This window comes from Mytilus edulis, chromosome 7 (genome assembly GCF_963676685.1).
Source record: "Mytilus edulis chromosome 7, xbMytEdul2.2, whole genome shotgun sequence".
Classification (NCBI taxonomy): Eukaryota; Metazoa; Mollusca; class Bivalvia; order Mytilida; family Mytilidae; genus Mytilus; species Mytilus edulis.
Genome location: NC_092350.1, coordinates 71988567 through 72016410, shown reverse-complemented (window position 1 = coordinate 72016410; position 27844 = coordinate 71988567). Strand labels below are relative to the sequence as shown.

The window sequence follows — 27844 nt, the reverse complement described above, 5'->3', positions numbered from 1 at the left end:
GATATCCGATACTTATCGATAAAAATATAATTATTTTCATTTTTATTTAGAATTTATCATACTGGCTTCATATTTCTGTTCTGAAAATTATAGCACATTAATTTTCGTTGTTTTCTATGGCCAACACCGAAATTACTAACGTAAAAAGTTTGTTAAAGGTTTTGTGACAGGGGACCTTTTGGGATTCATTTACTTAGTATTTGTTTTGTTTAATGTAAAATTAAGATTGCTGTCCGAATGAATGCCGTTCAAATGTTATAGAATAGGAGGCACGTTTGATTTGTACATTAATTACGCCAAAAAAGTGATTATATACAACGAATGAGAAGAAAAAGAAAAACAGTACTTCAAGAATGCAGTTATAATGAAAAAAATAATGACTAACGAATTTACGAACTTTTAAAAATAATGTCCAAATTAGCCATCATCATCATAATACAAAGATCAAATTAATGGAACAAAATCATCTACAGATACCGTACTTTTTTTTCATTCATCAAACTGGTAAACAAATAACTACCGAGAAGAAAATTCCATGCATGGTATTGTACTGACGGGATTAAAAAAACGAATTGATGTTTTCTGTCAATGAAAAAAAATGTGTGGACTTTAACGGTGCTTTTTTGTGGACTTTAGTGTAACTTGTTATTGTGGACTTTAACGGTGTTTTCTTGTGGACTTTAGCGGAGGTCATTTTGTGGACTTTAGCGGAAAGTTTGTGGACTTTAGCGGCGTTGTGGACTTTAGCGGCAAATTGTTGTGGACTTTAGCGGTGTTGTGGATTTTAGAGGAATTGTGGACTTTAACGGTGCCACAACGGTGCAACAGTATCCTTCTAGTAAGAGCATTTTCATGTTGACTTTCTTTGCATTTTATTGAAGGGTGTGTCACTTCAATATAGCGTGATATGGATTGGGCGCTAAAATATGCATGAATTTATTATTAACGTTTTTCAATCAGTCTTAATTTTTGTGTCTGTTCAAAGTACCACGTTCTAAAATCCGACTGAAAGTGTCTTTCTAATACAACACAGGGTACATATAACGTGTTGTCGTTCTCATATGCACATGATATTTGTCACTGGACGTTAAAACCCTAATTCGTCAGCATTATCCAATTGTTTTTTTTTTCTATTACTAATCATATGTTGTTTACAAATCATTCTAAAGAAGTAAATGGAAAGGAGCGAATCTAGCTACATTTGGTTATCTTAAGTTTTAATTCATTTATCGTTTAGTTCCTTTCTACCTACATAAGTGCAAAGGAGAACTGCAGTTGTCCGCTTGTACACTTCTAGCATTTGTCATCAATTTGAGTACATCACAATCCGTTACTGGGGTGTTTCATCTCTGTATTCTTAAAAAAAAAAAAATTTCTCTCTTTTTTAGCAATGCATCACTCTCTACTGTCCTTATCTACAATTCTATATTCTGCGTTTTTATCCAGATTCTCGTGTACACCTTGAGGGTCCGGATTGGATTTTTTGTTTATTTCTGTATTCTTTAAATTGTTATGTCACTTTTCTCTACATTTTATTTATTTTACTCATTATTCTTTATATTTTAGCATCCCAAAATAGTATCCGCAATACACACTGAACTTAAGATTTAAACCAAATACATGTATGAGTAGCTTGTAGTCAGGATAATATTAAAAGATAGAACTTTATGTTTCAACTCAGCGTGCTGGTCTTTTAAAGCTGAATACATTTATACAATATAAACATATAACATACAAATTATTTTCACCTTGCTTCTCAATGCTCTTCAACTTCGTACTTTATTTGGCTTTTTTAACTTTTTTTGGATTCGAGCGTCACTGATGAGTCTTTTGTAGACAAAACGCGCGTATGGCGTATATACTAAATTTAGTCCTGGTATCTATGATGGGTTTATTTACTTGCATATGTATGTCCGTTGCAGCTAAACAATCAATTATATCTATACATTTCCAGCAAAAATATTTAGAAAAATAAAATATAAACAACTGAAAATGAAATCAAGTGAGAGGACATTTGCCACATCTCAGCAAGGTCCGCAGTGACTGTCTTTCCAACTCGTCCAGAAAGCGATCTTTTCATTGGTGAACAAAACTATTAGCAAATTGAATTAAGGATATACTAAAATCAATTAAGTGTATACTAAAATCGTTATTCATGACCTTGATTCCGCGCGCCTATATTTCTGTATAAGCTGAATATTTCAGTATATGCTAAATTGATTTTAGGGTATCCTAAAATGATTTTAGTATATACTAAAATCATTTTAGTATATACTGAATTGACTTTAGGATACCCTAAAATGATTTTAGTATATGCTAAAATCATTTTAGGATATCCTAAAAATCAATTTAGGGTATGCTAAAATGTAATTTAGTATATACTGAAATCATTTTAGGATATACTAAAATCGATATTTATGACCCTGATTCCGCGCCATAGACTCAGTCAGGCTCTGAGCTGTGTGCCTCATTCAATAAAAATCCTGTGTAGCCTAGGAGTTAATAAGAGGGAACACATTTAATTATTGAACACAGGAAACTGCGTTCATTTAACATACTTCATTTTTTAATTGATATAAGACATTTGTGGGGAATGCATGGTCATACATTAGCCGAGACGTAGCTAGACTACTTATCACAGGACCGTATTGCAATCTTTGAAGCGTGACAAGGGACATGACTCAGATAACGCATCACGTGAACATTTTATCACATGATTTGGTTTTTATAAAAGTCCTTGTCAGCCGGTATCTTTTGCATTTACTGGAATCTCACCATGAAGGCATTAAATATTTGTTTGTGCATCCTTCTTGTTACCGTTTGCAGTGCATTACAGAGGTAAGATATCTCAAACTTCGTGCATACTAAAAAAATGTTGTTTTACGCACTTTTTGTTTGTTGTGTGATCATGACATCCGTAAAATTAAAAAAAGTGTAAGACACAGGACTTCCTTTGTATTAATTTTTTGCTTTGTCATGTTAGGTACTATAATTCAAATCGCATTCTGTATGGGAAATTTTGTAAAACTTGATTAACATTCGAATGGTGAAAATAGGGGGGGGGGGGGGGAGTAAAAACACAGGCACTTGAACTCCACTTGTTTCTGTCAATGTGGAGTTTACTATCCACATGGGCACTTGTTTCTGTTAATGGGGACATGTGGATAGTAAACTCCACATTGACAGAAACAAGTGTCTGTGAGTAAAAAATATGAACTTATAAAATAAAGTCTATAGATAAAGTTTAGCACAAGTGTAGTTAGTGACGATGAACCATATATATAGAGGAGAAAACTGATCTCTTGCGTTTGGAAACACTTAGGTAGACTTGGGTAAGTTTCTAACAAAAAGGGTCTGATTGGGGATGAATAAATATTTCTATTGCGCTACCGTAATAAAGTAAAAAAAACAAAAATAATGAACTGCAAGGAAAATTCAGAAAGTCCTTTATAAAGTGGTTTTGATTCCTAAGCTCAAACACATCTCACAAAAGGAAAACAACTGCAATATTCCTACATCAACTCTTATTTTCAGAATCAAATTGCAGAAGTTTAAGACAGTGAGAAGAACTTTAGCAGAAGTTGGCACATCCATAAAAGCTTTAGAATGGAGATATGGCTCAGATCAAATCAGAGGGCCATCTCCTGAACCCCTGGTAGACTATATGGATGTGAGTATTGTTTATAGTCGAAGAAGGAATTGGCATATTTATGAGCTACAGCTAGTGTAGACTGTCCTAGTCTGGAATTAACACAGAATCTGAGAATTGGGAAATTCTTAAACATCTATTGTGCATATCTTTTATAATGTTTAGACAACTTTCTGGATGGGGTTTACAGAAAAGATAATAAAAAGTGAAAAATAAAGAACTTTTAATTAGTTGATAAAATGTAGGGGGGGGGGGGGGGGTTGGAAGGCACATTATATTAATAATACATGGGTGATGGGTATCAGAGCAACTTTTCACACTATAATGCACTATAATTCTCAAATACAATTGTCTGGGTGGCTGGTGCTGACAAAAACTGCCTTCCAACACCCCCATACATTTTTTTCTGGAATAGCCCTTAGATAGGAAATGCCATTTCTTTTCTGTCATTTGACATAAGAATTGAACTTCCTATTTATTTGAAAGAAAAATTTTCTCCAGCAGTAATGAAATTTGAGCACATCCAATCTTTTTTAAAAAGGAGATAAATCTAAAGGCAATATACTAGCTATCAGCACAGTAAAACCTACATGTATATTATTGTTTTCAGGCACAATATTATGGTCCAATCACAATAGGAACACCACCTCAGACATTTAATGTTGTATTTGATACTGGATCATCTAACTTGTGGGTACCATCAAAGAAATGTCATGTCACCGATATCGCTTGTCGTAAGTACATGTATAGTGAAGTTAAGTGAACTCAATGACTTAATGTAATATTCAATTACTTGGAATTACTTAAGGTGGTACCCAATACTTTCACTGAAATTAATTTGGCTCGTTTAATTATAAAAATTAAAATAGATATGAACCAACCGTTTTGTCAGAAAAATTACACTGGTTATATATATCAATTTGATAAACGCCAATTTTGATCATTGAGAAGGTTAATATTCCTTTTACAACACAACGTAATTAAAATGTTTAGCTGAATTTACAGAGTTATCTCCCTGTAGTGTTAGGTACCACTTTAATACATATGATTAATGTTCAAGTACTCTATCAACAATTTCAATGAAGTGTGTTATAAATATAGATTATTTATCGACTCAAGAAAGTTAAATTTAGTGGTGGAAATCTGTTTCTCTACTGATTTCTAGTTGATATGAAGTCATACTTAATCCTTTTTCAAATGCTCTGCTGCAAGATTTGTTCTTTATATATGACCTCATCAGTCATGGTAGCCTTTTTTCCTGGTATCTTAATAGGAATTTTAGAGGCAAGTAAGAACATTTGACGTCATGATCAAATTTTGGCCAATGAAGTACTTATCACTATGGCTAGATTTCAAATATGAACTTAGTACAGATGGGTCCTACTTTTGAAACGAAATGAATGATATCATTATTGGCTTTTCAAAGTCATTGATCCCTAAATTACCAAATTGTTTGAATATTATTTGGTGGATTTTTGATTTTTTTTGTATGGCTATCAACATTACATTTGGAATTGAATGACATTGAATATTTGAAGATTTAAAATCAAGATGGAATGAATAACTATCTTACTCTATACATTTCATATAACATTCACATAACATTTATAAATAGTTTAAAGATGAAAGAAACATTAATTGAATGATTGAAGTCACATTTTAATATCATGACTGAATCATACATAATATTTTCTTTTCCAGTATTGCACCAAAAATATGACAGCACAAAGTCAAGTACTTATGTCAAGAATGGAACTGCCTTTTCTATTAGATATGGAACAGGAAGTTTGACTGGTTTCCTTAGCACTGATTCAGTCACAGTAAGTATCCATATGACAAATTACTAGTAAACAAAATAATAAAATTGAGAATTGAAATGGGGAATATGTCAAAGAGAGAACAAACCTTCCTCCGCAGATGACAACTGAAGGCCTCCAAAGATTTTTGTCTTCCTTCTGTCTCAATGAACAGCATAACAGAATTTTGTGATACTATGAAATTTACTTACTTGATTTACTATTGCATTTCATTTTCCAAAGTAATTTTTGGGGTTTACATAGCCATGACATGGACTTTGTCTTATCGATAAACTACATGTACAGTACACATCTCGCAAAGTGCATAGTCAGAATGGGACACTCTTGGTGTGCATCCACTCTTAAAACAATAGATTAAATCTGATATGAAATTATATGAATTTTGGGAGTGGCATTTAAAATGTTGCTGTGTCTTCTTTTTTTGCATGAATCGATAACATTTTAAAAGAAAACTTTTTTCGCTATTCTTTATAGATTGGGAGCATCACTGTGAAAGGTCAGACTTTTGCTGAAGCAGTTACCCAACCAGGAATTACATTCGTTGCAGCTAAATTTGACGGTATTTTAGGAATGGCCTATGAGAGAATTTCCGTAGATGGTGTTACTCCAGTTTTCTATAACATGGTTAAACAGAATTTGGTGCCAGCACCAATTTTTTCATTTTACTTAGACAGGTATGAATTACATTTGCATACTGAAGCATCACTAGTTTTCAAGAGTAGAACATAGTCACCACTAAATATGATAAATATTTTTATGTATGTGAATAATTGATCTTTAAGAATTGAATTTGTGAATGTTTTGCTATTGATAATCTTTGATTCCTCTGGAAATTTGTCAATAAAAATTGAGAATGGAAATGGGGAATGTGCCAAAGAGACAACAACCCGACCATAGAAAAAAACAACAGCAGAAGGTCACTAACAGGTCTTCAATGTAGCGAGAAATCTCCATTATCAGATTGAGTCATGAGTGGCTACAAGAAAAGGTTCAATCAGGTTCACAGTTATAATAAGTATACTCTAATCCTACAAATTGACTAAATTGAGAGTGTATTTGATTGTAGATATGATTTTGGAAATTCATTAGTTTCTGAATTTACAGTATTTTTGTCTAAAAAGGTAAAGAAGCATACATGTATGGTAAACAGAAATGAAAGCACATAATATTTAACTTATAACAGAACACTATGATATATGTGAAGCAATTGGTGTGTAGGACGGTTTTAATAGCCAGACATTTAACAGATTTCTGAAATTGAAGTAATACCATTGATAATCTTCTAATATTTGTGCTGATGAGGCTTAAAGCAATCACCAGAAACTATTAAACTAAAAATAAATAGGCCTCATTATAAAAAAAAACACCATCAGATTTCCCAGTCCACTATAAACTTCTATTGTTTATAATTTTTCTAGAGATCCCACTGCAAAAGAAGGTGGAGAGTTACTCCTTGGAGGCAGTGACCCAAAGTTATACAAAGGAAACTTTACATATGTTCCAGTCACCACTCAGGCATACTGGGAATTCAAAATGGACGGGTAATCTATTTATAATGATACATGTTCTTGAAAAAAAATGAAAATGATATACTGTGTATTCTGTGTATTCATTATTGTTCCCTGGATATTAAATTTTGGTGGATTTTGTGGGTAATTGTAAACCAATGAATTTCTATAGTCTTGTATACAAATGTTGGCATAATTAAACACTCAAATATCCAAAGAATTTTTCCCAAATACATGAAAATGTGTACCCTTGAGGATGAATGAAACTGTTAAGGCCAAATAAAAATATATGTGTGGTTCCAGTAACCCTACCGTCCCTACTTTTTCGGCTTAAAAAAAAGCCCACCCTAAAGATTTTATTTTAAGCACTGTTAAAGTCAGAATGTTGCTCCCATAGACTCAATGTAAAAAAAAAACATAAAATAAAAAAAAATCCCTACCTACCTACCCTAACTTTTTTTCAGATGTAACTGGAACCACACATACTTTTTTATTTGGCCTAACTTTATTATTTTGTAATAGGGAATTTGTTTTAAAAGTTTACCTAAATCTGATTAATTATAAATCCTAATATACAGGATATTGATCAAGATGAATAAATTGATAACCCATTAAAAGTCCATTATGCTGCACTTCAGCTTTTGCCCTTGACAAAAGGTTATTACATTTGTCATTTGAAATCAAGCCATAGATTATGTATGATAGATAACAAGTAAAGATGGTTTTATCAGTGGAAAGTAGAATTACTGATGTTGTTCAAGGTCAATGCTCCAATTTTCTAATCAATCCAATTATTGACTTTTCATCCTTTATAATTATTATCTAATCAAATGTTTGTTTTACAGTCCTACAAAATTAACTTGTATTTTTGATAGGACAAAGTAGATGATATATTTGATTTTACTTATACAGTCAGCCTTGATTACACTTGAAAATAGTTCATATTCCAAAGTTTAACATCTAAAGAGTTATCCATTGTTCTATACATTTGGTTTTAATAAAAGACTTGTGGAAATATGTAAATGAGTAAAGACATAGAATTTGTTTGTTGGTGCAGAATCAAAATCATCCAATAATTGTAGTGATTTGTTATCAACAAGATTATAATATGTATACCACAGCTCCTAATTTTATAAAGGATATTCTTATTATTGTATTTAATTTTCATTTTTATGTACTAGAGCACAATGAAACTACAAATGTACCAATACTGAATATTCTTTTTGAAATCTAAAAGTATGAGTTAAACTATACTAAAATCCTTAAGAATCTCTGAAACTATGAATGCTTATAATTATTGTTGATAAAAAAACAGATTGTATTTTCATGTATTGAAACTACTAACATGACTAAAAAAAGGAAATTTTGGTATGCATTAGGCCGAAAAAACTATATATATAAGTGTTTACTGTACCCTGAACGACCCTAAGTTTTTTGCACTGAAATTGGGCAAATGAAATTAATTGATATTGTGGTTGGCAAAAAAGTTCTTTTTGTTGAACAGCTAGTGAAATGCCTAAAATAATCATCAAAAAGCATTGTTTAAAAACACATCTAACTTACAAAAACAACTACCATAGCATTGTATCTCATGCTACAGTACAGCAGTGTCTTATTTAACATTTTGATGCTTTTCTCTCTTTAGAATCATGATGAATGGAAAACAATCCGATTTCTGCTCTGGAGGATGTAAAGCTATTGCTGATACAGGTACCTCACTCTTAGCTGGACCTGTTGATGAGGTCACAAAACTCAACGAAATGATCGGAGCTAAACCATTGGCACAGGGAGAGGTAAGAGGCTATTGTCTGTTGTATTTTTTTTTTAAACAAACACAGTTTTTACAATTTTACAACATAAAGTTGAATAAAAAAAGCTTTTTTTTGGTACATGTAATGTTTATTTTGACTTTTGCAGTTAAGCTTTTTTCTACTGCAAAATTGAATATTTATGTCATATTATCAAGAAGATACAACAGTGACCTATACACTTTTTCTCTTTGTAAGGTCCTGTAAGGTGAAGCTCCCATTTGAGGTTAAGGATTTTGAATTCGATTTTTACAGTGAAAGAGACTTTTTGCTTTAAAATTCAATACCAGGGGTTTATGCTAATAATATAAGAATGGAAGAGCACCACCAATAAATAAATGTGTGAAAATGATTAAAACATTTGTTTTGTTTATTTTAGTATGTTGTTGACTGCAGCAAAATTGACAGCCTACCACCAATAAGCTTTGTTTTGGGAGGAACCACCTTTACCCTAACAGGAAAGGAATACATTCTTCAGGTAACAATTTTACATTCAATATTCCATATGAATTAAAATTATGAAGTATTGAGCATGTAAATTTATGATGTAGTATGTTCTCATTGTCATTTGTGAGGAAATATAGTTTCTGTGGATTAATTTTTGTTGGTGGGGTACCAATTTTTGTGCATTTCGTGGATATAGGTGAACCATTAATTTTATGTCCAATGAATTACCAATTTTCTATAGGCTTCTTATGTCGTTTTTTCAAAACTGTGACTTCAAATATCCATGAAAATGCAATTTTCCTAAATCCACAAATATTGGTACCCACAAAAATAAAAAAATGAATCTACAGTATGTGGTTATCGACCAAATTGATATCTGATTATAATGGTTCTGGATATTTGTGGTTGAACACAGGTGCCGACTAGATGGATACCGAAACTCCATATAAATGTCAAATATAAGTTTTCATGGATAGGAGTTAAAAAGTTTGAATTATGTTAAGTTATTGATAAACACAGAGCATACAAACAAATGCAGGATTAATTCCGTTTAGATTCTTTTTATTTCATTTTAAAGTGCAAAGTGTACAGTACCTTCCAGCACATCGTAAAAATGTTTAAATAGCACTAAATGACACTTGCTTTCCCGTGTTCACTACACTGCTGACACACAATTCAATATTACCTTAGCTTGCCTAAACACACAGGGTTTAGACAAAAACAAAATTTTGTTGAATTTGACATCTAATATGATACTTATTGTTTTGCATTTTAGCTATCAAAGTTTGGGGTTACCATTTGTATCAGCGGATTTACGCCACTTAATGTTCCACCCCCAAAAGGGCCCCTTTGGATTATAGGGGATGTTTTCATTGGTGTTTACTATACAGAATTTGATCTGGGCAGGAATAGAGTTGGGTTTGCACCATCTGTAAAGCGTCCTAAGTAAACCTGGCTTAAAATTGCTATTGTGTCATATCTTTAAAACTCAATATATCTCTTGCGTAACAGAACATGGGAGATAACTCTTCTATGACTTAAGTTGTAAAAGTGTAGGATTATGAGAATTATGAATAGTAATTGCTAAAAACATTATTTAAACTGAATATTTGGGTTTCTTTCTGTCAAGGTTAAGATTAAATCTTTCAAAGCAAACTTGTTCTGAATAATTGAATGAATTAATTGTACCCTTGAACATGACAAAAAAATTATATGACTAGATCATGGGAATGACAAATTTATAAAGCCGTTATACAAGTATTTGACATAATCATTGATATTTTTTTTTCTACAAAATTTGTAAACCAAATTCTTAAAACTTTCATATTATTGAAAGATTATATTCTTTACTCCAAATTTTTAAAACCAGATTTATAAAACTTTCATATGACACAATAGCTGAAATCCTTTTCTGTAAAAATTTATAAACTACGCATGTTTAAGTCATCTAAATGTATTTTCTAAAATCTGTGGAAATGTCTAGCCTTCTTCGTAATGTAGCTTTTATGTATATCTAAGACTGATTATAAAGAACTTACTCATATCATTAAGCAATCATCCCTATATCAGTCATAACTGACGTCTGGATATGTTCTCAACTCTTTTATATAACAATCATAAAAATATAAGTCATAACTGCAGTTCTGTTGCCTTCTTAACTTCAACCATTCATTTGACCTTCAATCATTGTGTATAAAAATCTTAACATGAGTAATAACAATTTCTAAATGAAACCTTGGCAGATCTGGGAGCAGATAGTCTGTTTAGAAGGGGAGCAAAATGCATCTTTGATGGACTGCTTTTAATGTAATAAAATTTATATACAGTAGGAATCCTTATCTCTGGGAAATGTTAATTGATGAAGACAACTTGTCAGATTTCTTGATCTTCTCAAGTGACTGATTTTAAAGACCCTAAAAATGGTGTTAATTATTATACAGTCCACATTACTCCATACCCTAAATTGGCCATAACCATGGGCAAATCTGGCAATTTCGGTGAGAGAAAAAAAACAAGATTAGATAGTTCTGCCTAATAAGTATATATTACTTGAATATATAATATGTTAATTTGCTTTGTATTTCAGGTTTCACAGGCAGGGACATCAATTTGTCTCAGTGGATTTATAGGACTTAATGTTCCTTCCCCATTAGGACCCCTTTGGATTTTAGGGGATGTTTTCATTGGTCCCTTTTATACTGAATTTGATCTTGGAAATAATAGAGTAGGGTTTGCACAAACCGTACAACCCACCAGAAAATGGAATTTGCATTAAATGTTCTTGAACTCGTGTGCATCTGCATGAGTGACAATTGAAAAACACTTGGGTGTAACCAAATCTGTTTAAAAAAAATCTTTGAATCGGATATTCGGTTCTTTCATAGTCTCTGTTTGAAAAGAAATGGTAAATGAAATCAATAACTTTGAAAAAAGTTACCCAAAATGCTTTAGTTTCTTAAATGGTAAATTTATTTTTACATTTTGAGTTTGAATAAAAACAGAAAACTAAAATGTCATATGTTATATTTGATGCAAATTTCAGAAACCTACCCAACCCCTTTACTAACAGTTTATAATGAATTTACTGATTATTGTCTTGTAGCTGTATATTTTAATAATTTTTTTTCATGTTACACTTTTGATCATCTTCAAAAATTTTAACCAAAAAGAACTTCAAATTTAATTAGATTACAAATGGAAAAAAAAACCCTACAAAAATTAGTATATTTATTATAAGCACACAGTGTTTGAAAGAGATGTTAGACTAGCTATTTTATAATTTAGCTGTATGCAAATGTTGATTTAAAAGATCCAGGCTGTATGTTTATTTCAGTCCTCAGTGTAACTAACTAACTAACAGAATTTATTAATACAATGTACTGAAAATTGCTAGCAAATTGTATGTTGCGACTAACAACAACTTAACATATTACTTCAAACATTTTTGCATTATTTTGAGGGAATTGGAGAATTCCACTAATTTTAATAAAAAGTCAATTATTTTGTACTAAAAGATTGATTTTTGGAGGGCTTCTTTGCATAATGCTTATTGTGGTAGATCTGTAAAAATGATTTTTGATGTGATCTCATTCATAAATGACTATTGTTTTCCCTTTTTATATTTCATGTTTGTATATTTGTGATATTTTTTACACATATATTTTTGTTTCTGGATAGTTACATAAATTATTCATGCAATGCAGAAGAATGCAGTTTCAACATATACAAAAAATGACATTGAGCGAACTCTATAAAAGAAAAAATAAATGAAAGGGATAATGTGCCCAATTTTTTCACTAATTTTAATAACTTGAAAAGTATGAACTATACCTTTGTTAACTTCCAATAATATCGCATTCCATTAAATTTTAAAATCTAAGACCAATCCCATTTTGCAAATTCAACCCAAATATCCCTAATTTCAAAGTTCTCCCAATTCAAACTACATTGTAAATACATCATTTGTGATGATTGGTTTAAATTTCATATTATATTTCACATATTTTTCATCATACATACTTGTACATAGCTATATACATCACTATCACGGCTTCAACCTACCTGAGATATTGACTCCAAGCTGAATTCCACCAACTAAACAGAACTTCCACCTACCTATGTTTAGTCGTGTATTATTTTTTTTCAGTCTGGAATGATTTTGATTGGTGCATGGCATGGTTTTTATTTAACATAATTATAAACACAGATGAAATTTGTTAAACCATTAGGCTTGATTCAAAAATGTGTTTTCGGATTGACAGCATTTGTACAGATGATACATGAACACTAAAATATTTTTATACTAAATTTAATTTTTTCCGAGAGTAATCTTGAAATATTACAATTTATGCAATGTCATAAATTTATTGGCATCAGGAAAATATTTGCCTTAAAAAATTTAATGACTAAAAATATTGTATTTAATGACTACGTTAAACATTTTGTATGTCATTGATTTTATAGAATGTAAAACTTTTGTTTACATCAGATATTTATATCGAAATTCAATATGCATGAAGCAAAGTGTGTTGTTGGGTTAATGTTTCACACACCCCTCTGTTTTCATGTAGGTTCAAAATCAGTACTAATATTAACAAATTTCAACTGTAGCATGAACTAACTGTTGTCTAAGCTTATTCTTGTGCAAATCCTGCTTATTCTACAGGTCAGTCAACAAGGTACAACAATTTGTCTCAGTGGATTCGCTGGAATAAATGTACCCGCCCCTCTTGGTCCATTATGGATTCTTGGAGATGTTTTCATTGGACCATTCTACACAGAATTCGATCTTGGAAACAACAGAGTAGGTTTTGCACAGACTGTTAACCCACAGTAAAGAAGATTATGTTGGAGTAACGAGAACTTAAAAGACGATTCCGATATATGAAAATGCTCAAAGACTCACCGATTATGTTTTGTTTAATTTATTATTTACGAAAGTGCAAAAACAATAAGAGTGCAAAAATTTTTACAGTGCTTTGTTTTGGAGAATTTTGAATAAATGATTTCTGTATTTTTGTTAAAACTGGTTGTCGTTGTTAGATTCATATTAATTTGAGACACTAATTTCAGTCTGTAGAACACATGCTAAATACACTGACTTCAGTCCATTTGACACAATTTTTGTTTCTATAATATGCTGTTTCAGAATCTAATGTATCTGGTTTTACAAGCCGACACCAAAATGTGTAATTGATTTCCTAAACAATTTATTAAATTCAACCAATAACCTGACTTTATTTTGATTTTCATGAGCGAACACTAAAATTACCATAATCTTTTACATTCAAATGGTGACTTGAAACCAGAAGGTGTAGAATTCATCAAATCTTTTGAATTCTTTAACCCACTTGAACTTAACAGAAAAGCTCTAAACAGTCTAAGGTTAGCATTGCATGCATACAGTTTCTTTCGAAATATTTACATATATATGTTTACTAAAAACAATACACAAACAAACATTAAAGAAAATACAGCTTCATAAAAAATACCATTGAAATTTCATCACAATGTAAATTACGCAATGTGAATTATTTTGATGTGTGCATTAAACACTGCCACTCTTTAGTGTACAACAATGTAGAATTTCATCATCGGTGATGCATATTATACAATGCAGGAGAGTCTTATACTAATGTCATCCCTTGTCTTGCTTCTTTTGGAGTTGGAGTGACATGCCTCAAGTGTGTAGGTGAAGGTTATATCTTTGGCTAGCTTGCTTGTTAGTTGAACCATAAAATCATCATAAGGTTAATTATACTGTCTTTCAGAGTATTATAGTCCTACAGACAGATAGATTGGTTATCTGTCAGACTAGTCTACTTCTAACGGAAGATAGAGAACATGTATACCTAACTTAATAATGACCACATTTGAGTTACCATGTAAGCTTACCAAAGATATTACCTTTACCTACACTCTCAAGGCAATTTTTTGTAAACACTGCCACTCTTTAGTGTACAACAATGTAAAATTTCATTATCCGTGATGCATATAAACAAAGCGGAAGAGGATTTTACTGATGGCATCCCTTGTCTTGCTTTTGGAGATCACACATTATTTATTTTGTCACAAAATTTGCACTTATCATGAGTGACAGGACATATGTATTTGGTATATAGAATTTAGGAAGGTTACCATAACTATAAGGTAGGTTTCACCTCATTTCAAAACTTATAATCAAAGTATGTTTTGGTGTCAAGTCTGCATCTCGGTTGCTATAAGCAATATTATTTGGGGCATTGAGTTGAATTATTGTAATCTGTACTCGAGATTAACCAATGAAAAGGAGGTCAAGGTTGGGGAATACCTGCCAGACACGCCAGGGTTGAGTTCAATATTGTAGCAGCTACGTAGCTGCTATCAATATCTATGTAACAACTTGTCTATAGATACACATTCAATAGTCAAAATCTAGGTAGCACTACATAGCTGCTACTGTATTGAACTCAACCCTGTACACCTTACAATCATTCCATACACCGAATCTAGTTTAACTACTGCTTCTAGTGTTTGAGATACTGACTATAATTTCAAAACGGCCTTGATCACTGATTAATGAAGTGAGGCAGAGGTCAAATAAACCATGCAGTGATTACATACTGAATGTATTATCCTATTACTCATAATAATTGAGTTTTTTCAAGTAGTCGCATCACCAGGAAAATGAGGTCAAGGTTGTCAAACAGATGACAATTGAATTATGTTAATGTCCAGCATCTTCTATCTGCAAGATCAGAGTCATTCCAGAAATAGAGCACTTTTCTCAACAGAATTGTTATTTTATATAGAAAAATTAAATAAATCAATTTTATTTCTATTGACTTCTCTAATTGTCTTTTTGTAGATCTTTAATCTGTGTTCTGTTCACAGAGGTATCTCTTTTAGTGCAGGTATGTCCCATGTAAGATACTGCTCACTTATAAATGTTTTCCTTACGATGTGGATTATTTTATTTTTGTTGATTGAAAAAAAAGGTTTCCCATAGGCGGGCCCCCCTTTCGTGGGAAAAATTTGGTTGATTATATAGGGAATCATTGAAGCATGACTGGAGTGGCCCCTCCCCCCCTTAGGAAAAGTTCTGGATCCGCCACTGTTTCCTTATTGATATTTGTTTTCTTAGTTTTTTTCAAATTCTAATACTAGTACATGTATAAGGGAGCTATAGGCGAGTGATATGAGAGCCAAATTTACATTTTTAATGCACCTACCTAACACACGGCTAAATTATATATCACTAGAAAGCTAAGAATGTGTACTTTCTAAATATCCCGGTCGTCAAAAGAAATTATGGTGCATTTTTTTTTAAATCGAGGTCAAAGGTCATGGGTGCAATTTCAATTCACGGATACTTCCAGTTGTAAAATCGAGTCAAAACAAATGCAAAAACGAAACAATTTTATAGGAATGCTGTATTACTGTTGGGAAAATATATTTCTATCATAATATGAATTAATTTTGGTTGATTTTAACGGTAACGCACGTTACATAACGTTTTCTCTCGGAGTCTTTGAAAATCAACATTTAAGTCACACAAATGTATCTGTAGTCGCCCTTGCATTATCTAAATCATATAATACCTCCATATCATTTGATTGCACGTATTCAAACATATATATCTGCAAATTTGATATAAATAATCAGAAACAAAATATTTGAAGCAAGGGGAAAATATAACATATGACGTATTTTTAATTGTTTAGAAAAGTCCTATGATGAGCTGTTTATTAAAATTGAGGAAGCGTATGGTCTCCTGTTAGTTTGAAAGCCTGACAAACATAGAGCAGATTTTCTTTTATATATATTGCAATATGTTGATATATAAAAAAGAAGATGTGGTATGATTGCCAATGAGACAACTATCAACAAAAGACCAAAATGACACAGACATTAACAACTCATACATCACAAATCAGATATGATAAGAGTACTAACAAACATAACTAAAATGAGTAAAGTGCTACTGGTATATTTATATCAACAAATTGACAATTTTAATATAAAACATCACAAGGAAAATATGATCACTCATTGTACGTCAAAATGTGTTTGATTTTACTTCAGTCGGCCTCCGTGTGTCTTGAGATATATAATTAATCAAACAACACTTGACAAAGTAGTTTGTACTCTTTTTAAATATTACACTAGTGATGACGTTCGGCTACTTTGGCACTAAGTATTACGTTTTTTTTTATCTTGTTTCACCGCTTCAAAAGGAGGACAAGGCTATCCTAATATTGAACCTTTTATTTGGCTTTCTAATGTTAAAATCCCGTGATCGAAACGTCGGACCAATGGGATGTTGGACCATTTAGGTGTCGGAATATTGCGATATCGGAATATTATAGCTTCATTTTAACTTGTAATCTCATCATTCTTATCGGTCAACATATCCATACAAAGACAACTTCCTTGGCATGGGCATATAGCAGTACAGCAGAGGTTTTGCTCAAAGCGGACACAAGATCTACTATATACAGATTGAATTAAAAATTTGGAATAGACATGAGGGATTTGTCAAAGAGACACCAACCCGCTAAAAAGCAAGCAACGGCCAAAAACCACCAATGCATGGGTCGTCAATGCAGCAAGAAACTCCCAAACCCGGAGGCGTTCTTCAGCTGGTCCCTAAACAAAAATGTACTACTTTGAAATGATAATGGACGTCATACTAAGCTTCGAAATATACTCAAGAAGTTAAAATAAAAAATCATACAAAACTTAGAAAGGCACGATGCTCCTGACTTGGGACAGGCGCAAAATTGCGGCGGTGTTAAACATGTTTTTGGAAATCTCAACCCTCCCCCTATACCTATACCAATGCGTGAACAGATCAAATCTTGTAGAAAGTTGGATGACATCATACCGGACCGATGTTGCCTTTTAGCCAACCAAAGTCATACGGAGATCTTTTATTGTTTCTGTAGTTGGGTCGACATTGTCTTGGATAAAATTTTAACCCCCAGAAGAAAAATAATGCCATGTAGAATGTATGCCCCATTTTCATTGTTTCTAATCTCCTGATCAGTCAAACTTGTTAATAGTTATCAAAGGTGTGTCCATGAATACGGTGCATTGGTAGTGATAAACCTAAATGAAAAAGAGTAAAAAAAATATTTATAGATAATATACATTCTACTAAAGCCATACATCTAAGAACTTTGTCAATAGGAATATCGTACGCTTTAATAACTGCCGCAGATGTGCCATCATCCAATAGACAACACAGAAATGTTTTTAAAGCAGGTGGCATTATTTCAATTGAATAATCCAGTGAAATGTTTTTAGATAATGGATATTCATCTGATTGGATTACAACTTTACCCTATATCTGCTTCCGTAAAGTAGCTGCACTAAGTGCTTACAACCAGTTTCGCAGTCACTGCTCAGATCTTTAAATTTTACAGACCGAATATCACAGTCATTTTAAACGGGTAATTTTCCGTCATTACGGCATAAGACAAAATTATAGAGCTACTGTATACAATATTGGATGTACCTTGGCCTTGTTGATGCTGTATACATGTAACTATAAATTGACCATGTTTTTTTAGTTTTTGTTGAAGCTTATAATATGTTGTGTTATTAAGAAATTAAGCCCGGTTAACTGATCAAGTAATTAAAGTTGTTAACCAGAATATTAATACTTCCTTGTGTACAGGCACGTCATCTTTAATCGTCGAAATGTTAGTAAAAGCTGGTTTCTGTTAATAATTAAATAGCTCTTTAATTTATGATTTCAAATTTTCAAAATATTTAACAATGCAAGCTCGATGGTATAAAGATTTAATAGTAAAATTATCATGAGTTATTTTGTAAATCAGATCATTGTAGGGGATATATGTAGTAACACTCAATACAGCTTGAGTTTGCTCCTCAGAGGATACCTTATGAAGTTGTGTAACTTGCTTATAGGCTTTATACATTTGCAAAATATACAAACAGACAAATCAGAATGAGTTGTAGATCTACTGCCCTCGTTGATATATGAGAAGATCTACTGGTCGATAGAATTGGTACATGTAGTACAAAGTCTTTGTACAGACAAAACAGAAGTTAATAGGTTGTGCTTACTTTTGAAATATTTATAGCAACTCTTATGATATTTTGTATTTTCAAATGGGATGTTTTCGGTTTTTTTCATATTCATCGACCAGTCTTCTGTAAACTTCATCTTTTCGTTTTCCCACTGCGGCAATACAACTGTATCTTCATTTAAGTGTTAACTACATAGTTTCTATGTAGTAAATATATGACAGACTATGCATCTGTGTCAATAAATGGATAGTTTATTTGCTTTTTAGCCAAGGAAGTTTCATTGTGAACTGGACTGTGAAAATTTGACACGACTCGGAAGATTTTCTACAATTTTCCGATACGATTCCTTATTTAGAAAGGGGTGAATTCTACAGAACTCAAAAACTATGTTTTACTTTGATTTGATCTTTATTTTGGACGATTTTATATCTATTTAAGCTACAATGAAGTTAAAGATAGAAATAGAACCGTTTAAATATGATTTATCGTACTCTAATAGCACTATTAAGTACACGGAAATCGACTAATATATTCAGTAAAAAACGATAACGAAATAGATAAGGGATTCCGGAAATTATAGTGATTTTACCCAACATCATAAAATTACAGAAATTCGTGATTTTAAGAAATGTTGAGATAAAGTCTTGATCTTGAATGAAAAAACGATAACTGATGAGTAATTTGGTGTGATCTAAAACGGATAGATTGCAAAAACATTTAATAAAAATTTAATTGTAGATCCGAAAAGGTCGGGATTATGAAAATTTTCGTACAAAATGTCAAATATTTAGAAGGAATGCAAAAGCATGCGGACTTACAGTTGTAAATATTGTTTTTCATTATTTTAAGAATCTAATTCACTTAATTATTCTGTCTAAAAGAAGAGATACGACTGATTTCCTTTGCTTGAAAAACATGTCGTAATTATATAATTTTCAACTAATTTCTGAAATAAACGTCAATTTTACAAAAACTGCACCGTACGATTTTGTGACGACCGGGCAAAAATCAAAGTTTAATCATTATTCTTTCATTTAAAAAAAAAATAGCCGTGTGTTAGGTGGGTGCATTAAAGTCCTTAACTAGACGTCTTTTTCAAATATTACACTCGCCTACTACCATTTGATTTTTAAGGGGGCTAGTATGGAACATGTCCTGCATTTTTGTTGTTGTAATCTTTGTCCTGCATTTTTATTTTTCACTGTATTCGGTCCTGCCTGTTTTTTAATTAGATAATCTTTACTTTTTATATAAATTGTTATCCTTCCTTATTTTTTGTTGCAAAGTTGCCCTTATTTTACCCCCCCCCCCTTAAAAATCAAACTATAGAAGCATTTTGTCATGTAATAGCCTTATATTTCACAGTAATGGGTCTTTGTATGTTAGAGAGCCGTCTGCTATAAGTTTTTTATCATGAAGTTTGGTGGATAGCTGTTTCATTGGCAATCATACCCTTTTGAACCTGATGTTCAGAGTTTGTTGTTGTGGTTCATAAGACTTTCTTGTTTTTTATATAGATTAGATCATTGGTTTGCCTGTTTATTATAAAATGATTTTGCATTTCTCATTTTGGTGCCCTTTATAGCTTGCTGTTGGTTCGAACCAATGCTCTGTGTTGAAAACCTTACTTGAACCTGTAATAATTTACTTTTACAAATTGTGACTTAGATGTAGAGTTGTCTCATTTGTACTCATACCACATCTTCTTGTATCTACTGGTCTACTTATTAAAAGACTTGTACTTGTTGAACCTTAAGGTGGTACCCAACACCTTTACTTAAATTAATTTGGCTCGTTTAATTTTCATAAAATTTTGACAAAGTATTTACTTTAACCCTTTGACAAAAATATATAAATTTCAAAAAATTTGAACCAACCAATTTATAAGAAAAATTACACTGGTTACATAGTAGTTTGAAAAACACTAATTTTGATCATTGAGAAGCTTAATATGCCCTTAACAACACAACATAATTAAAACGTTTAGCTGACTTAATTGAGTTATCTCCCTATAGTGTTAAGTACCACCTTAAATTCATGATTCAGCTTTACCCATGAAATCCACAAAAACTGGTAACCCACAAATACATATGTATTACAGCTTTGTCTTTTAAAAAGATCTGTTAATCCTTGAAGTGACATCAGGTATTGAACTTTGGATGTATCAAAAGTCTACAGGTTCTTACGTACTAAACAAATGTCAAACAGCATGGGGTTGCAACTTTTTATATGCTGTAAAACAAAGTAACTTGTTTACGCTGTAATTACATAGTAACAGCCTGTCATTTGCACTATACAATATGTAATATTCAATAAAATTCAGACCACAGATGTTATATAATAAAAAGGTTAACAATCTGTGTTTACACGAAAGACAATACAAATTACTATAACTTGACAACTTACGAAAATAGTTATTTAATCCGTAAAGAGATGTTCTTTTAAAAATAGGAAAAAGGAATAGCTGATGGATATAACCTTTTACATACAGACATAAAAAGTAAGAAATTTGCTATAATGCGTATTGCTAGGTGGGGCCATTTCAATACCTTATTGATAGGGGTGTTGCTGGGATTCAGTTACCCCATTATTTTCATATAATTTAGATTACAACCAGGTGCTCCGCAGGGCGCAGTTTTATACGACCGCAGAGGTCGAACCCTGAACAGTTGGGGCAAGTATGGACAAAACATTCAAGCGTGATACAGCTCTGAATTTGGATTGTGATCAAATTTTTGACATTACATGGTGTTTTTTTTTACACAAAACAAATGTCAAGATTTTACAAATCAATTAAAGATTTCTTCTTCAAACTTTTTAAATCTAAAATTAAATAGTTGATCATGACACAGCATAGGTTTCTGACACAGAACGAATGTGGTCTAATGAACTTAAAAGTTTTTTTTTGCCTTTGAGCAATTCACTATGCTGTTGAATATTAATCCTCTCAAAAAAATGTTTGAAGAAATTTTCTCTTCATTTATGAAATCTGAAATGAGAAAAATTTAACCCCCCCCCTTTTTTTCACATCCCCGTTTCCCTTTTTCCAAAACTGATATCAATTCAAATTTCTAATGGAGTTTGCAACAATAACTACTCTTTTAAATACATCATAAAATATTAAAATGTAAAAAAAAGTGCTTGTTATCACTGAATGGTAAAGATTGGTTGGTAGTAAAAGTGAATATACATTGTTTATTGTATAAAACAATAAAAACCAGATGCTCCGCAGGGCGTAGCTTTATACGACCGCAGAGGTTGAACCCTGAACGGTTGGGGCAAGTATGGACACAACATTCAAGCTGGATTCAGCTCTAAATTTGGATTGTGATTAAATAGTTGACACAGCATAGGTTTCTGACACAGAATGAATGTGTTCTAATGAACTTAAAATTTTTGTTTTCTCTTAGAGCAATTCACTATGCTGTTGAATATTAATCCTCTCAAAACAAGAATGTGTCCTCAGTACACGAATGCCCCACTCGCACTATCATTTTCCATGTTCAGTGGACCGTGAAATTGGGGTAAAAACTCTAATTTGGCATTAAAATTAGAAAGATCATATCATAGGGGACATGTGTACTAAGTTTGAAGTCGATTGGACTTAAACTTCATCAAAAACTACCTTCACCAAAAACTTTAACCTGAAGCGGGACAGACGGACGGACGAACGAACGAACGGACAGACGGACAGACGCACAGACCAGAAAACATAATGCCCCTCTACTATCGTAGGTGGGGCATAAAAATGTTTGAAGAAATTTTCTTTTTTATTTATGAAATTTCAAATGAGAAAAATTGAACCCAATTTTTTTAATCACATCCCCCTTTCCCTTATTCCAAAACTAATCTCAATTAAAATTTCTAATGGAGTTTGCAACAATAACTACTCATTTAAATACATCATAAAATATTAAGATGTAAAAAAAACCTGCTTGTTATCACTGAATGTTATTTATTATAATTTATCAGTTGGTAGTAAAAAGTGAATATACATTGTATATTGTATATAACAAAGATTTAAGTTGATTCTGGACAAAGAAAGATAACTCCAATTAAAAAAAAATCTTGCTATTGCACAATATTTTGCAATTAGATATTTCTTGCTTACTATTCTGGACAAAGAAAGATAACTCTAATTAAAAAAAAATTTGCTATTTCACAATATTGTGCAATTAGATATTTCTTGCCATTGCGCAATACTGTGCAATTGAAAAGACTTGCTATTTCACAATACTTAATATAATAATTTTAGATCCTGATTTGGACCAACTTGAAAACTGGGCCCATAATAAATCAAAGAGCTGAAAGCTCTGAAGAAAAATGACGCCACTGTCTCTAATATTGGGATAGTTTTTATGCAAGTCTTGATTTTCACATACCGTAATTAGTTTAACAATGCAACATGTATCGTAAGCATATAATTGATATTCGTATATGTGTGTGTGTGTGAAGTGAAGGTGACAACTGGCTGGTTTTTTAAGACAAATGAATAGGTCAAGACTAGCTGAATTGTACAAATAAATACCGTAGAAAGGCTTGTATATTTCTCACTGGTACATAGTCTGAATCTGAGTCCGTTCGCTTCCATTCACGTTTGCGCCCACTCATTTTCACCCCTTTCACTTTCACACCCTACATGTTCACACCCAATCTTAATTGGTTTTGTGTTTAATAACTATGTAAGCAAGTGTTTTCTTATAAGTATAATTGTTGTCATTGTCTCAAAATAAAGTGAGACAGCAATTTTTTTTTGGTGTTGAATAAATCTTAATTATGTTTTGGATAAGGTATTGCTAAAAATAATAATAATCCTTTCTAAATAAAGTGGTATTTTGTCAACGTTTTATTTTGTGTTGAATAACTCTTAATCATGTTTTGGTTAGTGTATTGCTATAACTTGTTTCATTGACTTGTTTCAAAATGAAGTGAGATTCTGACTATGTTTGTTTCTGCGTGTTGAATAAATTTTATCATGTTTTGGTTATATTAGTGGATTGCTATATTTTGGTTTCTATGTTTTATTGTTTCGTTGTTTCAGATCAATGGGACCAAGCTGTTAAAAACAATTATCTTTTGTGTTTTTTCCTTTAAAATCTTCGATGTTTTACTCATACCAAGCTATAAATACATTCAGTATTTACACCAAAGCAATTTAAAACAACAACCATAATTTTCCAATTATTCAACTTGAATTTGAATTAAAATTGGGCGTGAATGAGTAGAGTGTGAATGTGCGAACGTGTAGGGTGCGAAAATGTATTGGGCACAAACAGACCTGATGCCACACAGTCTGAACCCCCTTCTCCCACAAAATATTAAGTAAATAATCTTTTTGTTACTGCTATCAAAGGTCTAATGAAACTCAGATAGTTTCAAACATTTGTCAAAGAATTCTAGTCAAACTGGCACCTAGTTAAATTGGCACCTGAACGTCGTAGGAAGGCGTCCCAGAAAAATAATAAAATAGCCTTGCCAGACGTCATAATTATTTGGACTAATACATGAGATATTGTGTATTTTTCTGCATTATTTTAACCAGTTGAGCATTTTACAGGATTGTTGGTTTAATGCTGTTTAAACTTTACTGAAAAACAAACACCTTAAATTTGCTAATTATTTGGCATGAAAGTTTGATTTATTGAAAGGGACTCATAGTTTTCCATTTTATTTTAATAATTGACTTGTTTTTACAATTACACAAATTGTCTAATTGTTAAAACAACAGCTTTGGTAAGGGCTTCGTTGTTTACCTTTATACACTACATATTCACTTTCGTTTCGTGGTTTACCGAAATACACAACAACATATTCACTATGTACTTGGTAACAGTAATTAATTAATTGAATAGAAAATATTATATCAAATATTATTGGATGCCGAATTGACGTCGAATAGGTGCCGATTTGACTAGATGCCAATTTAACCAGGTGCCGACTTGACTTGTACGTTTCAATTCCTCTGCGATCGTTTGCGGTATTTTCTTGAGAAAACCTATTTTCCATCATCAAAAAGAAGAAGAAACTGCTTTAAAATGATTCTGGAACGCTTCATGATTGTTAAAATAAGTTTAATTCACTCAAAAACAATTTTAAAACATGCGATTAAACAGGAAGTTTCCAAAGCACGTGTAAAAGAAGAAATTAACCGGTGAGAGTGGAAATCCGTATATGACAGATATCCCTATAGTACGACTTTGAAAGTAAAACAGTTCAATCCTTTTGTAAAACAATCTTTAATATACCTATCACATTAATGTTTAAATGGTCTTAAGCTTATTCAAACCATATAAGTCGGTATGAAACACCAAAACGGAATGAACAATAACCGATTACGTTTTGTAGTTTACAAATTCTAAAACTGGTTCCCGTCAAACTACAACACTTTGTTCGAGTGTAGTGGAATACAAGCAAAAACCAGTGTAAACTGGGTCCTGGCTGGTTTAATACTACACAACGATGCATAATGATAACACAAGCAGGTTCCAGTTTGTTTGGAAAATAGGAAATACGAAACCAAGCGCGGTAGGCAGAGCAATGTAATGAAGTTCAGGTCGGCAGTTATGGAACAATGACTGCGTCATTTTCCAAAAATCTAAGTACATTTTTGGATTCAGCATATCAAAGAACCCCAAGATTTCAATTTTTGTTGAAATCAGACTAAGTTTAATTTTGGACCCTTTGGACTTTAGTGTAGACCAATTTGAAAACAGGACCAAAAATAAAGAATCTACATACACAGTTAGATTTGGTATATCAAAGAACCCCATTTATTCAATTTTTGATGAAATCAAACAAAGTTTAATTTTGGACCCCGATTTGGACCAACTTGAAAACTGGGCCAATAATCAAGAATCTAAGTACATTTTTAGATTCAGCATATCAAAGAACCTAACTGATTCATTTTTTGTCAAAATCAAACTAAGTTTAATTTTGGACCCTTTGGACCTTAATGTAGACCAATTTGAAAACGGGACCAAAAGTTAAGAATCTACATACACAGTCATGACAGTTAGATTCGGCATATCAAAGAACCCCAATTATTCAATTTTGATGAAATCAAACAAAGTTTAATTTTGGACCCTTTGGGCCCCTTATTCTGTTGGGACCAAAACTCCCAAAATCAATACCAACCTTCCTTTTATGGTCATAAACCTTGTGTTTAAATTTCATAGATTTCTATTTACTTATACTAACGTTATGGTGCGAAAACCAAGAAAAATGCTTATTTGGGTCCCTTTTTGGCCCCTAATTCCTAAACTGTTGGGACCTAAACTCCCAAAATCAATACCAACCTTCCTTTTGTAGTCATTAACATTGTATTTAAATTTCATTGATTTCTATTTACTTAAACTAAAGTTATTGTGCGAAAACCAAGAATAATGCTTATTTGGGCCCTTTTTTGGCCCCTAATTCCTAAACTGTTGTAACCAAAACTCCCAAAATCAATCCCAACCGTTCTTTTGTGGTCATAAACCTTGTGTCAAAATTTCATAGATTTCTATTAACTTAAACTAAAGTTATAGTGCGAAAACCAAGAAAATGCTTATTTGGGCCCTTTTTGGCCCCTAATTCCTAAAATGTTGGGACCAAAACTCCCAAAATCAATACCAACCTTCCTTTTGTGGTCATAAACCTTGTGTTAAAATTTCATAGATTTCCATTCACTTTTACTAAAGTTAGAGTGCGAAAACTAAAAGTATTCGGACGACGACGACGACGCAGACGACGACGCCAACGTGATAGCAATATACGACGAAAATTTTTTCAAATTTTGCGGTCGTATAAAAACTTCATCAGCAACATTTTATATTGGCAAATTTCCAATGAAGTTATTTACATAAAGTTATTGGCAAATAAAAATAGAAAATGACATCATAGTCATGTCTGGCAAATGTCCAACATACATTATCTAAAAACATTTTAGATAAGATAAGGAAAAAAAGCTTCATCAGCAACATTTTATATTGGCAAATTTCCAATGAAGTTATTTACATAAAGTTATTGGCAAATAAAAATAGAAAATGACATCATAGTCATGTCTGGCAAATTTCCAACATATATTATCAACTACTATTCTATACAAAGAAAGATAACTCCAATTGAAAATTAATTGCTATTGCACAATATTGTGCAATTAGATATTTCTTGCTATTGTGCAATATTATACTGTGCAATTGAAAATTTCTTGCTATTGCACAATACTTGATATGGAATCCTGATTTGGACCAACTTGAAAACTGGGCCCATAATCAAAAATCAAAGTACATATTTAGATAAAGCATATCAAATAAGCCCAAGAATTTAATTTTTGTTAAAATCAAACTTAGTTTAATTTTGGACCCTTTGGACCTTAATGTAGACCAATTTGAAAACTGGACCAAACATTAAGAATCTACATACACAGTTAGATTTGGCATATCAAAGAACCCATTTATTCAATTTTTGATGAAATCAAACAAAGTTTAATTTTGGACCCTTTGGGCCCCTTATTCCTAAACTGTTAGGACCAAAACTCCCAAAATCAAACCCAAACTTCCTTTTATGGTCATTAACCTTGTGTTTAAATTTCATAGATTTCTATTTACTTATACTAAAGTTATGGTGCAAAAACCAAAAATAATGCTTATTTGGGCCCCTTTTTGGCCCCTAATTCATAAACTGTTGTGACCTCAACTCCAAAAATCAATCCCAACCTTCCTTTTGTGGTCATAAACCTTGTGTTAAAATTTCATTGATTTCTATTTACTTATACTAAAGTTATTGTGTGAAAACCAAGAATAATGCTTTTTTGGGCCCTTTTTTGGCCCTTATTTCCTAAACTGTTGGAACCAAAACTCCCAAAATCAATCCCAACCTTCCTTTTGTGGTCATAAACCTTGTGTCAAAATTTCATAGATTTCTATTCACTTAAACTAAAGTTATAGTGCGAAAACCAAGAAAATGCTTATTTGGGCCCTTTTTGGCCCCCAATTCCTAGAATGTTGGGACCAAAACTCCCAAAATCAATCCCAACCTTCCTTTTGTGGTCATAAACCTTGTGTTAAATTTTCATTGATTTCTATTCACTTTTACTAA

At 32.0% G+C, this 27844-nt stretch overlaps 1 protein-coding gene across 3 annotated transcripts; it reads left to right on the top strand.

Annotated features, from left to right (window-relative positions):
* The first annotated feature begins 2446 nt into the window (after window positions 1–2446).
* LOC139482159 (lysosomal aspartic protease-like) lies at window positions 2447–13754 on the top strand. Of its 3 annotated transcripts, none has more exons than XM_071265856.1 (9): window positions 2447–2838; window positions 3535–3670; window positions 4260–4383; window positions 5351–5469; window positions 5941–6140; window positions 6885–7007; window positions 8620–8767; window positions 9162–9260; window positions 11316–13754. In XM_071265856.1, the coding sequence occupies exons 1-9, from the start codon at window positions 2777–2779 to the stop codon at window positions 11502–11504; spliced, it is 1200 nt and encodes a 399-aa protein (XP_071121957.1). In that variant the 5' UTR covers window positions 2447–2776; the 3' UTR covers window positions 11505–13754. The 3 variants fall into 3 exon arrangements, with proteins under 3 accessions (XP_071121957.1, XP_071121958.1, XP_071121959.1); XM_071265857.1 differs by having other exon boundaries at window positions 2670–2838; window positions 10005–13754; XM_071265858.1 differs by having other exon boundaries at window positions 2685–2838; window positions 13395–13754.
* The last annotated feature ends 14090 nt before the right edge of the window (window positions 13755–27844 follow it).

What these genes read in the sequence shown, in the direction of transcription:
- LOC139482159 (XM_071265856.1), top strand. Translation starts at nt 2,777, where the DNA reads ATGAAGGCATTAAATATTTGTTTGTGCATCCTTCTTGTTACCGTTTGC. An exon ending in CCCTGGTAGACTATATGGAT is followed by an intron (nt 3,671 to 4,259) that starts GTGAGTATTGTT and finishes TATTGTTTTCAG; the next exon opens with GCACAATATTATGGTCCAAT. An exon ending in TGGGAATTCAAAATGGACGG is followed by an intron (nt 7,008 to 8,619) that starts GTAATCTATTTA and finishes TTCTCTCTTTAG; the next exon opens with AATCATGATGAATGGAAAAC.